Source organism: Diospyros lotus, chromosome 10, assembly GCF_014633365.1.
Source record: "Diospyros lotus cultivar Yz01 chromosome 10, ASM1463336v1, whole genome shotgun sequence".
Classification (NCBI taxonomy): domain Eukaryota; kingdom Viridiplantae; phylum Streptophyta; class Magnoliopsida; order Ericales; family Ebenaceae; genus Diospyros; species Diospyros lotus.
In genome coordinates, this window is record NC_068347.1 from 26,642,217 (window position 1) to 26,659,309 (window position 17,093).

General features: G+C 36.1%; 1 protein-coding gene across 5 annotated transcripts; it reads right to left on the minus strand.

Moving 5' to 3' along the window:
• Nucleotides 1-22: 22 nt before the first annotated feature.
• On the minus strand, nt 23-8,265 carry LOC127811725 (probable protein phosphatase 2C 66). Of its 5 annotated transcripts, none has more exons than XM_052351873.1 (5): nt 7,975-8,265; nt 7,473-7,886; nt 6,088-6,456; nt 2,261-2,683; nt 23-1,094 (listed from the first exon to the last, which is right to left on the minus strand). In XM_052351873.1, the coding sequence occupies exons 2-5, from the start codon at nt 7,737-7,739 to the stop codon at nt 549-551; spliced, it is 1,605 nt and encodes a 534-aa protein (XP_052207833.1). In that variant the 5' UTR covers nt 7,740-7,886; nt 7,975-8,265; the 3' UTR covers nt 23-548. The 5 variants fall into 5 exon arrangements, with proteins under 5 accessions (XP_052207833.1, XP_052207835.1, XP_052207834.1 ...); XM_052351875.1 differs by having other exon boundaries at nt 2,261-2,484; nt 2,566-2,683; nt 6,088-6,375; nt 7,473-8,262; XM_052351874.1 differs by having other exon boundaries at nt 2,261-2,484; nt 2,566-2,683; nt 7,473-8,259.
• Nucleotides 8,266-17,093: the final 8,828 nt, after the last annotated feature.

Consider the following 17,093-nt stretch of genomic DNA (forward strand, 5'->3'; position numbering starts at 1 on the left):
CCAGACCAAACAAGCACAAGAAAACCGACAAAAGGAGGATGTAAAAATAGACAACATCAAGCAAGGTATATACATGATCTGCCCTGTTAAACTTTCCCTACTACAAAAACTTATTTTCTCATCAGCATCACCTTTCCTACACGACAAAGGGCCAGTCTCATCTTAATTATGCCTGTATGAATATGAAGCAATGAGAACCACAAAGTTCCAACAAACAAAACTCAATTCTTACAGCCAAAATACATTTTCTAATGGATCATCCGTCGTCCCCGCCTACAGGCAATACATCTGCCATCACTGTCCATGCCAACGCGCAGCAGCTCTTTGCCTTTTTGAGTGTACCCTTTTCTTTGCAGATTTGAACATCCAGAGACCATGACAGCCTTTGGCATATATAACATTGTCTGATAGAGCAGACAAGGCGTGTGAAACCTACAGACTTCCCCCAACTGAACTGCTTTAAGATTCAAAAATGGTTCTTAAGAAATAGCCAGTCATACCCTTCGGCTTAACGAATGAAAATCACTATCAGGCATCAGCTGCGCTCCCTACAACCACTTCCTCCAACTAGCTGATCTTTTATCACCAGACAAAAACCTCGGTATACTAAGTAGACTGTTAACCCTTGTGATGCCTTCGAGGGCTGACCATTCCTCGTCCTCTGCATTCGATAGGCACTCAGCTAAGCTCCTCTTTGACTGGCCCAGGCCACTCTGAGGATGCTTTTCCTCTGTCGAGTCTGGGACAGGCACAATCTCACCAGAGTCGTTTAATGTAGTAGTTGAGCGCTCGGTAACAGAGACATGAGAAGCAGAAATACCACCATTATCTGAACTTCTAAGGTCCCCGTTGATCACAGAGATTCTGCTCACTGCCGCTGCCTCAGCTGGAGCTGCTTCTGCTTCTGCCTCGGCTGCTGCTGGTACATGTTCAAGGAAAAGACATACAACAGCACAATCATCAATCTTGGATGTCGGGTACTTGAGCCTCCATGCTCTAGTAGCACAATCCACAAGTGCCCTAGCAGCTGTTGCGCGAGTTGGGGCTGAGGCAACCACATCTACAGCTTCTTTATTCGACAGGACATCCCAAACCTGCTCACCAATTCAGGTAGAAAGAATAATAATTAAGGTGCGTTGACATGGACAAGTACATACACATATTTGGGTTTATCTTCTTCTTTTTCAGCAGATAAGAAGATTGGAGAATTATAAAAAGTTGTGCAAACTGACATGGAATTAAATGCAAGGGAGGAGCCGAGAGCAGAAAATATCAACAAAAACCCACAACAGGAGGAGCAGCAGCAGCACCTCAAGGATTTAATGATTCCATCTTGTTTTGAGTTTTTACAATGAAATGAAAAGAAATTCTAACCACCCAAACTCATAGAAACTCATAGCGGACAAAAAGAAAATACAAGGCATCTAACAAGCACTGGTACAAATATGGCAATGAAAATGGATGGTGTTAGAAAAAAAAAAAAAGGATATAGATATGGCAAGATTATGACCAAATAAATTCTAAATTTTTTTATTAGTAGTGTTTATGAAATACGACAGTGCGATTGAAGTTTGGTGATGGTGTCGTCGTAATATGCATAAACGTGATAACCACACACACTGAAAATTGTGAAAAATACCACTTATTCAATAAGAAGATACCACTTCATTTTATGCAAGGATAATATACAAACTAGTTAAAAATACAAGAAATCTACAAAAAGATACTTTTAAATCCATACGGATGACAATAGAAACATTACTCAAAATACAAAGAAAAATAAAAAATTAGCTATTTTTTTGCAGTTGCAATCAGGTTTTAATTGTGTTTATTAACCTTTATCCAAAAACTTACTGCAGTAGTAAATTTTACCCCCCAAATTACTAAAAGCTCTATTAAAAAGCCCTTTCATGTCTTCAGGCACGTCTGTCATGTGTTTTAACTCATTGATATGTGTATCAATAGCCTGTCCTAGACGTGTTAAAAAAATGAAAGTGATGAATGGAAAAATTAAGACACACCATTTGGAATGTCTTAACACGTTTCCTGGAGTTTCCGACAAGTATCTGTAGCCAATATGTGTTGCACATGAATATGGCACCCAACATGAAGTGTCGCTTTCTAGCGACGAATGTTGCAGAAAGAAAATTTTACCCTAAGTAAATTATCACCCCAAAATAACACAACAAAACACAGAAAAGAAAAAGGAAGAACAAGCATAATTTCCTTCATTAGGTAACTTGAGGTAACAGAAGAATACCCCATCAGAGGCAAGAACAATAAACTCATCTTTTTCTGTAAGTTGGTGGTAGTACACATCTGGCACAGATATCAAACCAAAATCTTTCAGACAGAAGTCTCCAAAAGCTCTAGCCATGGCTAAACCAGGAGAGTCACTATTAGGCAACCACACACGAGCAACCTCAGGCTCATCTTGCAAAGCAAATACCCTGCCTTTGTACTGCTGGATTCTAGCAGCTTCCCCTAAACAGAATAATAACAATAGTAAGTGCATGCCAGACAAGCGTGTGTGTGTGTGTGTGAGAGAGAGAGAGAGAGAGAGACTTGGAAGATTAGGTTTCAAGTCAATGGTCAACTGTTCAGCAGTCAAAGCGTCTTCTTTGTCCCTTGTTGCCAATACTGCTCTTGAATCACCAACATTTCCAATTATAAGATCCTGACCCTGGAAAAACAAGTTGCTAATTGCTAATAAGATGCAATCAACAGATGAGAAACACCTCATAGATTTTTAGCATGACAAAAATCTGCAAAACTTATAACATGTCTCCACATAAAGATATAAACCTACAAAATATGCTGTCCATCCCCTTTCATATTATCACCATATCTGTAGCCGGAACATAACTTGACAGAAAAAATGGGGTTTGTGTGTTTATCATTAAAGAAGATGACGCTAAATATCATGTCTCGACTATACCATAGAAAAATCATGTCCAAATACTAGTCAAACTAACCATACAACATGACAAAATTCAAAAGAGAAAACCCAAAAGAAAGGCGGTGTTTGCAATTATGAATTTTTGGTATTTATAAACAACAATAACAATATGCCAAGCCTTAATCTCACTAGTTGGGGTCAATTACATGGATTCTACCTCACCAATTATCTTTATCTATGACTGTCTTCTCTAAGGTCATCATAACTTGTCCTGCCCAAGAGTTTCCTACCAAGATTTTCCCATTCCATCCACCCTGCTCACAGGAGCATCTATTGGTTTTCTTCACATGACCAAACCATCTTAATACCTTGGTATTTATCAGGGAAAAAAAAAAACTACTCCTTAGTAGACAATTTGAGGAGGAAGAATAGAAGTGGAGGGAACTGGTGAATTATTTTGTCCGTTCATAGAACTACCTGAAATAGAATCTGAGTACAAGATGTTGGTTCTCATATTTTGATGTCATAAAGAATACAATCAGCAGAGACTCTGAGGATAAACGTTACATAGCTAGAAGAAAGTCTAGTTTTTTTTACTCTTCCATAATACGCACAGAAACAATCCAAATGTTTCTCCATCAATTAACCAAGACAAGAAACACCCAAGGGTATGTCAAAATCATCATGTCTTGTTTACGGACAATGCCCTAGTTCACACCCCCAAAGACACACAATGAAACCACAATGAACACATAAAGAATCTCATCTCTCTTGCAATAACACATTAATCCATCCATGATGAATCATTAATTCTGAGCTAACACAACAGAGGATTTTAGTTTCAACTAAAGAGATTTCATTTGGAGGGTTTGGTCTAGGTTTATCAATTTTTAGGTTGAGAATGTTAATTTCCTTGAATTGAGAGAGAACTAAATATGCTTTTCCCCTTTCTATTTCCAGATCATATGCATCGCATCATAACCGATTATCTTTTCAATTCTACACTTGTGATGATGTATGCCATTCCACACATTAGATGTTGTGTTCTGGTCTTATCATGTCTGATTGTGATTTGAGTGTTAATTGAGTTTGTACATGCCTCTATGGAAGTGACGTTTGCTGTTGTGATGGCATGAAACCTTAGGAGACAAAATGGAGAGACCAGACCTTAGGTGATAAAGAGAAAGGGTAGGATTGAATAGTAATGTGGGCAACTGGCTCTTACTCTTTGGCTCAACAATGTAAGTGTTTAACTTCGATTCAACATCTACAGGGAGGACTTCCTCAGTTCAGTTTGGGTGACAGATCCAAGTAGCATGGAAGTAGTAGGTTTATCTGTCCAATTATACAGATCTGTTATGCAAATGTGGCTGCCCTGTCTTGATTTATTCTTAGGCGACCTCTCTCTCTCTATACACACACACACAAGGAAGAGGTCCTCTTTAGGACAGCGGGTTGAGCCTCTAACAAGACTACCCGCTCTAGCTACCAATCTGTAAGTCCCTAAAGGACCATAAAAAGAACCTAGTTGCAACTTCCAGACCGCAGACAAGATATTGGACTCTTAACAACCAGTACAGAAGTCCCCAGAGGTCTCTTTAAAAGTATCTAAGACCTGCATCCAACATAATTTCCAAGAAGATGCTCCAAAAAACTACCAAGTCTTAAAAAATATTGGCACCAACATGGTGCCACTTACAAGAGCTACCATTGGCCGAGTCAAAGGGGTCAGAATGTGGGATTCATTCTTATGTGCCCCAGCAATAGATCACTCAGATGTGCTGTAGATTACTAATAATGTACAGGGGAGACAGGTGCTCCCATGTTAGAGGAACGTGTTTCCAACGGAGATGACCTCAACGTGCCTTGTTTAGACTCGGTGTTGCAGCACTTCTTGCACTGTCCTTGATTGGGTGACAGTCTATGCTACTGTGTCACCTCATAACACTAACTTATGGCCTGAAATCACATGATTTACTTATGAGTTATAACCATTTGCATCTCAGTTACACTCTTCAAAGGAGGAAAAGAAAAATAACAAAAGAAAGAAAACATAAATTACAATGTATATCTGCATGCATGTATATTTGAAAAGGTCCAGTTAGATTTAGTTTTGATCCCGCCATGAAAGTCACAAAGCAAAACCTTAAATAGTTAAAAACTACCAACACTCTACACAGAAAGACACTCCTGCCATCTAATCTTCCCCTTAACATTGACACCACTCATTTTTCCATGTTTCTTTCATTGTTAAATTAACCTTGTGGCCTTTCATTTGTGTCTCATAAACATAAATAAAAAAATTGACTCACCCAATGAAGAATCATGGAATAAATTATACATGATTTAGTAGGTATGTTCCCAGCTAACTAACCCATATAATACATACACACCATAAATGTGGGTTCTCTTTTTTCTTTTTGATGGAGCATATGTAGATAGATTTATCATTTAATCTAAGAATAGCATTACCATAGCACCATGGCAGAAGGTTGTGAAACATTGACATGAATTAAATGCAGGCAAGGAGCAGAAACCAGAAAATATCACCAGAAAAACTAGGGGGATAGATTAATGCTTATCATCTAGTTAAAATGTACCATGCTATTTATATAAACATTTTTTTTACTAAACAAGACTATTAAATTAAAAAGGGATAAAAAAAAACTAAAAAAAGGGGTAAAGGGCTTTTAACTTTTTGTGGCTGAGTTCGATTAAAAAAAAAAAAAAAGCTAGTCTGTGAACTGGTTACCTTGAGATTAAAAAATATATGCTAGGTGGAGTGGTCGATAATGTATATAAAATTGATGACAATTCAGTAATGCTTATCCCTTTTTTGTTCATTATCTAATGGTACAATATATGAGGAGTAAGCAGTCTTTAGACCATTTCTAATACTGACTTAAAAGTTTTAAGATATATGTCAAATTCTTTTGACAGTTTGCAAACAAAAAAAAAGGGGTTTAAATTGAGCTTCAAACTTCTAATGACCATTCTGAGAGTTACTTTTCAACCCTTCACGTATTTATCTTTCTTCCATGCAACATAATCTACCTCACCATAATCCTGTTCCAGGATGGTTTAAGATGAATGAAAAGCATGCATATGTGTAACCATTAGGCAGGAAAAAAATCAATGATAAAACCTAAAGCACCAAAGTGGCTTGAGAATAGAGAACAAAGAATTACCTGCTTTACCAAAGTAACAGCAGTTGTTCCACTGCAGTAACAGTCAATAATTGGATGGAACCTTAATTCCTTATCCATCAGCTTGAAGGCTTTTAACATCGATTTCTTTAGGGGCTGGTGCATTTCCGGGAATTTTTTATTCTCTTCAACCTCCAAAGGTTCACACAATTCTTCATCCGTGCATTCCTCAAAATTTGTGCTCCTGGTAGCATTTCCATCCTCATTCCGGTCATTGTTAGAATTAGCTTCCCACTGAGAGGCCAGCAGAATAGGAAGACAATCTCGGACCTTTTTCGCAACCATATGACCGTAGGGACCATGACCATCAAATACACCACAGAAGACTGTATCACTTCTAGAGCCAAAATTCTATTGTAGAATCACGCCAAGCAAGACATCACTGGCTAACCCAATAAATAGGAAAAGGGATGACAATACATTCAAATCTAAACATTCAAAACCAAGAATCATGATTATTTGTTCATATACTGCAATTCCATAGGACACAATAATATATTCTCCTCTTGCTAAATGCCACATGGATTACCGTGAATGGAGTTTACATGTTCCATTTCTTCTTTCTTCTATATCTGAGAAATGCAATCCGCATATGAGGTGACTCAAAAGCTAAAACTTTATAAAGAAGAGCTCTCTCAAATGCCATACAAACTCAAGGAAAGCTGCACTATTAATCAACAGACTATTCCATTCTTCCTTTACCCACTAAAAACAGATTATAAAATCACATTACATTTACAACAACATATCAAGCTTTAATCCCCCTATATGGAGCCAGCTACATGAATTCTTGTTTTCCTATCATTTTTATCTATGGCCTTGATACCAAGGCTTAATCCCCACTATGTAGAGTCAACTGCATGAATTCTAGCTTTCCCTTCATTTCTATCTATGGTCTTATTTTATATAAGACCCTTACCTTCTGAAAATTTAAATTTTCAAATTATGTTCCAGAACAGAGATTCAGCAAACAAAAAGATAAAATAGCTCCCAAGCCACAGCATGGGTGTAAATGTTATCTATTTGAGTCTGAATCAGAATACATAAACATCTAGCAGACATAAAATCAACAGAAAAGGAAAAGAACAAACATCTTCGCAAAAGAGAAAAATGATATGATGCTGAAATAGACAAAAAAGAGAAACCAAGTCAGAGCAAGAACACATGGATTCAAGGTTTTGAGAAAAAAAAAAACAACAAATCACCAAGGTTCAAACACACAGCTTTTTTGTGTGCTTATCAGTGCGTGTGATTCGTGGACTATTACGTCTGCCAGTGAGCTTAACAGGAAAGTAGGTACGGGCTCTCATGAAAATAAAAAGAAAGAAAAAACACATTTTGGCACACAAAAAGGATATGCAACTGACCTCCCAAACAATCATGGCGTCCTGGTTGGTTCCTTTCTTGCCCTGCTGGGTATACAAGCTGGCTATTTTGCTGGAGCCGCTGGCGAACAACCTCCCCGGAATCTGCAGCAGCGCCCGCTCATCCGCCGCAGCTCCTCCGCCGCCGCCAAACTTTCCGATGAAAGAAGAGAAGTCGCCTGAGCAACTTTTCTGAAACTTGGCATCCAAGCTCGCTTCTTTCTGTGCCGTAGTCCTCTTACGGCCAATGGACGAATAACAAATACCCATTTGATGCTTACGATACAGTCTATTCTAACCCAAACCAAGAGGCGAAAAGATCAAAGGGAGAAGGAGAAGATCGAAGAAAGCATGATCAAAACACAATCTTTGAACCCAAATTGTTGTAGATTGGGAGAGAAACAAAGAAGAAAGACCCTGGAAGATAGAAACATAAATAGCAGGAAATGGGTTAGTAGGTAACAGATTTATGACATTTTGGGTAATTAAGAAACTGCAGAAACACCTTAAACCCTCTTTAAAGATTGAATCAAAGAGAATGAGAAAGAGCTAAAGCAGAGGAAGACCCAGTAGGCACAAGATTTAATGCATTTGGGATGATCAAGAACCTGCAAGAAAACCACTTTCAACCCTCAAAAAGATTAATAGAAAAAAGAAGAAGAAGATGAAGAAGAAGAGCAAGATGCAGAAACAGCTGGATGCAGAGAAGCCCCAGAGAGAAGGAGAGAGAGAGAGAGAGAGGAGGGAGGGAGGGAGAAGCAATTGGGGGAGTTTAGCAGTAGGTAAAAGATTTATGGCATTTTGTGTTGATTTATTAAATTGATTATTTATGGATTCACCGTCTATGGTTTATTTGAGCTTTAAATATGCAGAGGCAAATTGGTACTGTTGATAGTGAAATTGAAATGAAGACTTTGATGGGGATGGGGACAAAGGTCAAGGGTGGCTTTGGTGGACGGAGACGACTCCTTTTAATCCTTCTTTTCTTTCCCCATTTGTGCTGTGAGAAAGGCGAAGAAATCAAATCCAAATCCCACAAACGGTCAACCATCTAAGACTTTAATTTTTTGTTCTTCTTTTTCCTGATTGGCACACCATGTATGTGTAGTTGAGTTATTCACTTTGAAAAGTATGTTCAAAAGGGCATTGGATTCTCTGGTCTGCAACCACTTTTTTCAAAATCTGAGGCCTGAAAATCAAAATTGTTTTCTTTTCTCTGACACGTTTTGAATTAATAAGATTTACCTAGTAACATGTTCAAACTTTAAGCCGCTTGTTAAATCAAGAACTAGAAATGGTTATTTTTATTTTTATTGTTGTATAGGTTTTAGTTGTGTATGATAATGGTTATTAATTAAGATATTGATAATGGAACAAACCCAGGACTTGTTTGGATATGATCTTAATGTTTTGTAGTTGTTATTATTAATTTATGAGTTGACTAGGTTTCCCTTATTGTGCTTATCAGACCAAGGGAGAGCAAAAAGGATAAGGGCATAGGGAGACCCTAATGAAAGCTAGATGCATAGCTCGCCAACATTGGGTATTAAAGATTACAAAACAAATTGAAGATGCAAAGAAATAGAGATTATGCGTGTATAATTGTGCCATAAATTGACCTATCTTTAATATTTGTTTAGTTATGTTGTGGGTCAATTTAAAAGTATGTGTTTTTCAAGTAATAATTTAAAAGTGTTCTTTAGTAAACATATTTTTGTATATTTTTAATAGTTCTGGGTTGTCTTTGATTACACTACAAATATTTTCTCAAAAATATTAAAAGCAATTCTTGAGAAAAGAAGGGAGAATTCAAAGAATTAATAAAAGCTTTTGAACAATTTTCAGCTTTCACGTGATAGAAGAAAATATATGTGTGTGAAACCAAAAAATTGGTAGAGGGTCTTATTATTAAAATCTTGCTTAAAGTTTGAGACTAGATGGTAACCTACCAAAAACAACCTTTTAACAAAGATGAATTCTATAAATTAATTATGGCAATAGCACTTGAATGTCTCTTCTCTAACCGCAAGAGGGTACAATTTGTTGTCTCCTTGGGGGGAAGGGGGAAATTGGGCGAAAGATAAGACAAGAAGAAGAACACCAACAGAACAGCCCACAATTAAAAGCCATTGACAGCATCCTCGTGAAGGGTTTTTGCATTAACAAGGACCCTCTGTCCACATCATAAACAAGGGAATCCAATGCCTGGCTAGCCTTCCTTGTGCTTCTTCATTTCATTTTTTTTTGTTTGTGACATAATTTAGGGGTGGGGAATCATGCCGAATTGTAAAGAATGGGTTTGTAAAATAAGATTAATATTATTTTGGTGACAGTCATTTTTGTCCTTTTATCGATTATATACTTAATAAGATTATAAATTAAGATTTACATACTCTCTTTTCTAATAAGTGAAAAAGAAGTACGACAAAAAATTAACCTATATCTGTTTCATTCTTAGAAAAATTGCTTATTTTTTCTTTTAGTAAATTATGCTTTATTTTCATATAATTTGAGTGAGAAAAATATAGTTTTTATGCAGTTTGAAAGTAAAAAATATCCTAATTTGTTTTGTTTTTATCCGAAACATGAAAAAATTAATGCTTGTGGTCCATGCATCTTCTGAATTGGAAGGGATTTTGTAATTTTTTTTAAAAGATCACATGGGGTTAAGTGTCCATTTTTTCATTATTTACTCAATTTGTTTTAAGAGAATTGATTTTCCACTCTAACATTAACTAAAAATGTGCTATAAATGTGTAAGTCTCTAAAAGTGAGTATCTTCCGTGTAAACTCAAAAAGAAAAATAATAATTTCTCGTGATATTTTTATTTTAAAGGGATCGAAGCTAATCTCATACATGTTAAAACTTTGTTGATAACGTTAATCTTTTTATTTAATTATATGGGGTTGGACTAACCAAGCATTAGTGTAGTTGAGGAACGAACTTAAGTTTCATACCTACAAATTAGTGTTTTCAATCTCTTTCTACCATTAGACTACGACTTTAAATGATAGTTTTTAAAATAAATATCTTTTGTCTTGAAAAATTATATATGATTTGCTTTTCTTGTAAAATAAACAAGTAATGGTTTAGAGGGGGCCACGCCAGTGCTTGATCTTGCATCTCCAACAACCTAATCTCATAAATAGGGTTAGTTAATTGGAAAGGACAAGTATAATGAGAGGCCAACTAATTGCTATTGGATCATTTGCTGCCACAAGAAGAATAAACAGCTTACCAACTACTAAGCTTGTAGAGATCTATCTCATCATTGTTGCTGTGTGTGTTCTCTAGCAAGCAGCATGGATAATCCAAAACCATTCCACCCTAGTGCTTGTCTTTTGGGGCTCCACAGGATGCCTAATTTCATAAACAATGTCTCATGGAGAGCTTCTATGTGTAACATGAGAATGAAGTATTAACTAGCATGGTTACAAAGACTGGATAAGAGTTAAACAAGTAGTTTGAATTGTCTGAAATGCATACCTTTGTGTGCATAGGCTTAGATGACACATCAAAAGCAATAGAATAGAATAGAAGAGTGCTAATGAAATGGGATCCTCTGGCCCTTTTTGATGTCATGATTGGTACAAGCTGTTGGAATTCTCGTTGTTGAAGTTGTTACTGCAAAGTGATTTATTTTTATCTCAAGGGCGGCTCTTTAATTAATATGGTATGGTATGGTATGGTATGGTTGGTTGGATAATAAATGTAGACTTTTATTTGAAGAGTTTTAGTTTTATAAAATTTCAAATTTTAGAATTTTACTTTTAGAAATATCTTAATTCTGTTATAAAAGATATTTTTAAAGCAATGGACCCATTGCATTAACTTAGTAAAGTTTGGAAAAGATAATTAGACTGCGTTTTCTTTACTGTTTTCAAATCATTTTTAGTTTTTAATTTTTTAAAATAAAAAAAATTATAAAGAAAACTCAAAACAAAAAAAAAAATTATTTTGATTATTTTCATCCAAAACAAACTCTAAACTCAAAACACATTTATTTATTTATTTATTCATATTTTATTATTGTGATGGGAAAAAATATTACAAAATTTATTAACTTTAAAATGTATATATATTTTTTAATAATATATTTACATTAAATATTTCTAATTTACTAAATAATCAAATTTATTGAAAAAAATATCATTAAAAAATTATTTTTAAAATTTCAAAGAGAACGTGTTGTCTAATTTTTTGTTTTAAGAAATAATTTTTTAAAATGACAAAGAGAACGCGTTTTTAATTTTCTAAAAATAGACTATCAAAACATAAAACTGAAAATGAATTCAAAATTAAAAAACAAAAAGAACGCAGTCTTATTAATTCATAATCTTGAGAAATCCTATTATTATAACTAGAATTTGTAACTTTAAAATAAAAAAACAAAATTTTATTGTTATGAAATATTGTTTATATTAAATAATGATATGTTTTAATGATTTTAAAATTTAAATGAGACAAATTCAAATATGGTTTTAAAGTTGTGTTATTGGTAAAACTCTATTAAAAGTTTAAAAATGCCCAAAAGCCCAAAATAACTCTTTGGACTAAATGGTGTAAATTTCTCCATAAATCGAGGAAAAAGTCCAACACAACATGCAAACTATATAATTCCAACATTCGAAAATTATTCTAAAACTTTTACAAAGGAAATAAACAATTATCCATAAAGAATTCCAATTCTAAAAGAATTTTGAAATATGGGAATAAAAGTTATTTGTAAGAATTCTAATTCTAAGAGCATTAGGAAATGTCAAGATAGACATTATTTATGAGAATCCTAATCCCGAATTACTTAAGATTACTCTATACATCTCTATAAATAAGTAGACACTTATTCAAGAAAATATACGTCTCTGATACTGATAGAAATTATGCCTTATAACTTTCTGTATCTTCAATGTTTGACTTCAGCGTTGGAGTGTTTCCGCATGATTCTCTCCGTGCTTTTTAATTTTCTTTCCTTGTAGACTCAAGCGACCAAACAACAACATTTCTCGTTAAATAAATTTATTATTGTATTTTGATAATAATAATTGACGTCTTTAGTGGGAACCATACAAAAAGCCAACGAATCAGTTTGCAATGGCCTGAACCAGGAGTACTACCAGCCAACAACATCAAGATGTAGCAGAGTCTCACCCCCAGGGCCAGTTAGGGGGTACAGCCTCAAGGTCAGCTAGGTGTTCACCCCAAGGCTAGTTGGAAGTTCATCTCTAGGGCCAGTTGAAGGCACAACCTTAAGGCCAGACAGGTGTTCACCCCTATAGCCAAGAAGTTCGTCCCCAAGGCCAGCTAGGGGCACAACCTCAATGCTAGCCAGGTGTTCAGCCCTAGGGCCAATTAAAAGTTTATCCCCAATGCTACTTAAGGGCACAACCTCAAGCCTAAACAGGTTTTCACCCTCAAGACCAATTGGAAGTTCATCCCCAGGGCCAACTGGGGGCACAACAAGGCCAAACAAGTGTTCACCCCTAAGGCTAGCTGGAAGTTAATCCCCAAAGCTATCTAGGGGCACAACCTCAAGACTTGCTACGGACTCAACCCCAAGGCCAGTTGAGATCTAGGTTGCACAGAAACGAAAAATGTTTCCAATACAAAACAAAATATGAAAATGACATTTTTCTAAAAAGTTAAGAAATGAAAACACGAGATAAATTGTAAATTTAAAAAATATAGGGGTAAACATTTCAGAACTGTAGCTTTGCAAAGTTGCTGAAAGTTTGGACTTTGGAGCAGCTAGAAAGAGACCCATGGCATTGCCTCGCCGGAGTGTTTACTGCTCTCACCACTAACCTGTCTCGCCTTCTTGCTGCCAACCGCTAACCATTGTTGCATCCTCCGTCGCCACATCTCTCGTCACTCTGGTTGCAAGCCTCGCCTTTCACCCTCGTCGCTAATCGTCGCCGCATCCTCCATTTCTATTGTTGCCTCGCATCTCTTACTATCGCCTCGCCTTTCTCACCGCCACATCCTCCGTTTTGGCCACTGCCTCACCTCTCAATGGCCCGAGTTGTAGATTTAGCAATCCTCGTCTTCCCATTACAGGTGTCCGCAGTCGCCAGAAATGTGTTCCCAATGGGGAACATGTTTTCCCACAATTTACAAAAAATGGGTTGAAAACCATTTCAAGTTGTTTTCGTCATTTCTGAAACAAAAAATGATTTTAAAACATCAAAACAATTTCTTCGAGCCATTTTCGTGTTTTTTCGAGTTGTTTTTGTGCTTCTTAGGTTGGGATTCTACCCTTAGGGCCCACTAGGATTCCATTCTTAAGGCCAATCGAGAGTCCACCTCCAAAACCAGCATAAGGAAGGAATACGGGTGCTGTAAGAAGCTATTAGATTATTGCAAAATATAGCCCCGCAAATGACACTGGCATCAACTCTGAAGAAATTTGTGTTTGGTTCAATCCTACTTCAAAAGGCACTAGTTAGGGACGGGGAACTGGTAGAATTTGTAAACACATGAGCCTAAGGAAAAGAACATACTAACTGCCATGGGCATAATTTAAGGCGAGTAGAACAATGAAGGAATAAAGATTCGTTTTACAAATCCAAGAAACTTGTTTCATTGCTCGAATGTCAAAGGCTCGCAAAAGAATTTAGACTCCATATGCTCGCTTCAGGACAATGAAGGCATTGAAAAGGGGCAGAAATTCCAGTAGACAAATGAAGCCTAGAACCAAAGCGCAAAGGCATGATAAGGATTCAAAAACTCGAAGTGCAAATGCGCAAGAATGGTTCAAAAAACCAAAACATGAATACGCAAGAAAGATTCAGAAAACTAAAGTGCAAACATGTGAGAATGATCTAAAAACCAAAGTGTGAAGGCGCGAGAACAATTTAAAAATCGAAGTGCGAAAACGATCTAAAAATTGAAATGCGAAGGCACGAGAATGGTCTAAAAATTGAAGTGCAAATGCACAAGAATGGTTTGAAAAATCGAAGCACAATGGCACAAGAACAGTTTAAAAAATCGAAGGATGATGGCGTGAGAACGACCTAAAAACCGAAGGACAAAGGCGCGAGAATAGTCTAAAAATCAAAGCATAAATGCCCAAGAATGGTCTAAAAATCAAAATGCGAAGGCGCGAGAATGGTTTAAAAAATTGAAGTGTGAGAATTATTTAAAATCGAAGCACAAATGCACAAGAATAATTCAAAAAATCGAAGCAGGAAAGTGCGAGAATAGTTCAAAAAATTGAAGTGTAAGGGCACAAGAACGATATAAAAATCGAAACGCAAATGTGCAAGACCGATTTAAAAGACCAAAGCATGAAGCATGAGAACGATCTACAAACCAAAGCGCAAAGGCACGAGAACAGTTCAAAAAATCAACGAAAATGCAAGAATCGCTATAATTATAAAAGGAAAACCTAACATCAAGGGTGCATAATGCATGAGATTGAATTATGGGTCAAAAACACTAAAAGCACAAAAAATGATCTAGGATAACCTAGAATCAAAGGCGATAGATGTGTAAAAATGATCAAGCATAACCTAAAGTTAAAAAGTGCAAAATGCATAAGACCAGATTAAAACCAAAAACGTAGAAACGCAAGTTCATCATCAACAAAGAACTAAAGAGTAGGGGAGCAAGCATAACGCTTGTCCCACTTTCATAAAGGATTAGGGAGTGGGTGTGACACCCTCTCCTAGTGAAAGTAAAGTAAAAACAAGCACAAATCAGAGGATCATCATTTGAGAAAAAAAGGGGTCAGAAGCACCGACTGATTACAGAAAAGACCATTAAGATGTTTGAGAGTCACCTACGTCAATGGACGAAGGACTCACCCCGAACACACGAGAATGATAAGATGCTCACGAACCCTCATGGCATTTGGACATGGACGAATGCTTGGTCAAAGCCAAAGGACTGGGGAACAACAAGACAATTCTCTCCAAAGTGAAGTCTTATAACAAATCAGTCCACACAAGGGACTGAGGACAGGCAATGCAATCTTTCTAAGTGGAAGTCAACTAGCCATCCGCAAAAGACTGATAGGCCATATTATATAGTGTCCCCATTTCATCCTAGCCTTACATACATCATCACCTTAATGTGATTTGATGATCTACTTGGGACTAAAAGTCGAGCAACACTTCGCCTAAGTTCTATTCATCTTTAACGGTCTCGCCCTAAGAGTTCATCCCTAAAAGTCTACAAGGGTAATTGATTACAGTTAACTAAACTTAGATTCTAGATGGTGGATAGATTCGACACCAATGACATGCGGAAAACCAAGTGTGAGTTCTTAAATCCAGCCTCAATCAACACGCTCATCATGATTTCAAAATCCTACTCAGTTCCTGATTCAATGTCTGTCTTCCTTACGCTAAAATTGGGGAGCTTATGACAATAAATATTTTATCTGAGATGATTGACTATATACAACTGTTCATCTATAGAATCAAGGTATAGTGCTAATTAGGCATCATCCTTCCATCTTGGCCCCAAACATATGTGGTTGGCAGATTCGAGAAGAACACGTATAAATGACAAATAACAAGAGCATACTAAAGCAAGGAATATGCGAGAGTGATCTAAGACTCATTATTCAAGAAACTAAAACAAGAAAACATCAAAATTCAAAAACAGGCAAGAATGGCCTTGAAGCTTAAAACGCTTAATGCAAAAGAAACAAAGCCATACCATAATACAATCTACTCTTCCATCCGAGAAAATCAAATGAAAAAGTATGGAACAATTATTGTGTTACAGGCAAAAGCCCATTAAAAGTCTAAAAATGCCCAAAAGCCCAAAATAACTCTTTGGTCTAAAAGGTGTAAATTTTTCAATATACCAGGGGAAGGGTCCTTATACAACATGCAAACTAGATAACTCTTTTATTGCTCCTAGGGCATAGGTCAAGTGATTGAGCAATGATAAGTTGGGAATCATACCAGTAGGTCGTAAGTTCAATTTCTTACCTTGCGCAGTGAGGCAAAACCTTCACTTGCAATTTACCTCATACGTTAAAATCGAGTGCACGAACGACGAGGGACCGCACAAGGACGGTAATACCTAGATAACTATTTTATTCGAAAATCCCTCTAAATAATCTACGAAATGGTTAAATAATTATTCAAAAGAATTCAAATTCTAAAATAATTTCGAAATATATGGATAAATATTATCTGTAAGAATCATATTCTTAAGATATTATCTGTAAGAATTCTAATCTCAAACTACTTAGTATTATTCTATACTTTTCTATAAATAAGTAGACACTCATTTTATAAAATATACGTTTTTGATACAGATAGAAATTTTAGCTTACAGCTTTTTGTATCTTTTGTGTTTGACTTAAATGTCGAAGTGTTTGCATGGGAACCTTCTCTGCTCCCTCTAACTGTTTATTTCCTTGCAGATTCAAGCAGTTAGATGATGACATTTTTTATTAAATAAATTTATTATTATATTTTGATAATAATAAAAGTAATTAATTTTGTGTGTTGTAATTAACCTAAAACTATATATAGGAAGCAAATTAAATTCACCATCGAAGTTGAGATGGTAATATTAGTGACCTCAAAGTCTCTCGAGTCCAAGTCCCAAAATCCTTAATTAGTGCCCAAATTATTTAGTATTAATCAAGAAATAAAAATGAATTA

What these genes read in the sequence shown, in the direction of transcription:
- LOC127811725 (XM_052351873.1), bottom strand. Translation starts at nt 7,739, where the DNA reads ATGGGTATTTGTTATTCGTCCATTGGCCGTAAGAGGACTACGGCACAG. An exon ending in ACGCCATGATTGTTTGGGAG is followed by an intron (nt 6,457 to 7,472) that starts GTCAGTTGCATA and finishes ATTCTACAATAG; the next exon opens with AATTTTGGCTCTAGAAGTGA. An exon ending in CTGTTACTTTGGTAAAGCAG is followed by an intron (nt 2,684 to 6,087) that starts GTAATTCTTTGT and finishes TTGTTTTTCCAG; the next exon opens with GGTCAGGATCTTATAATTGG.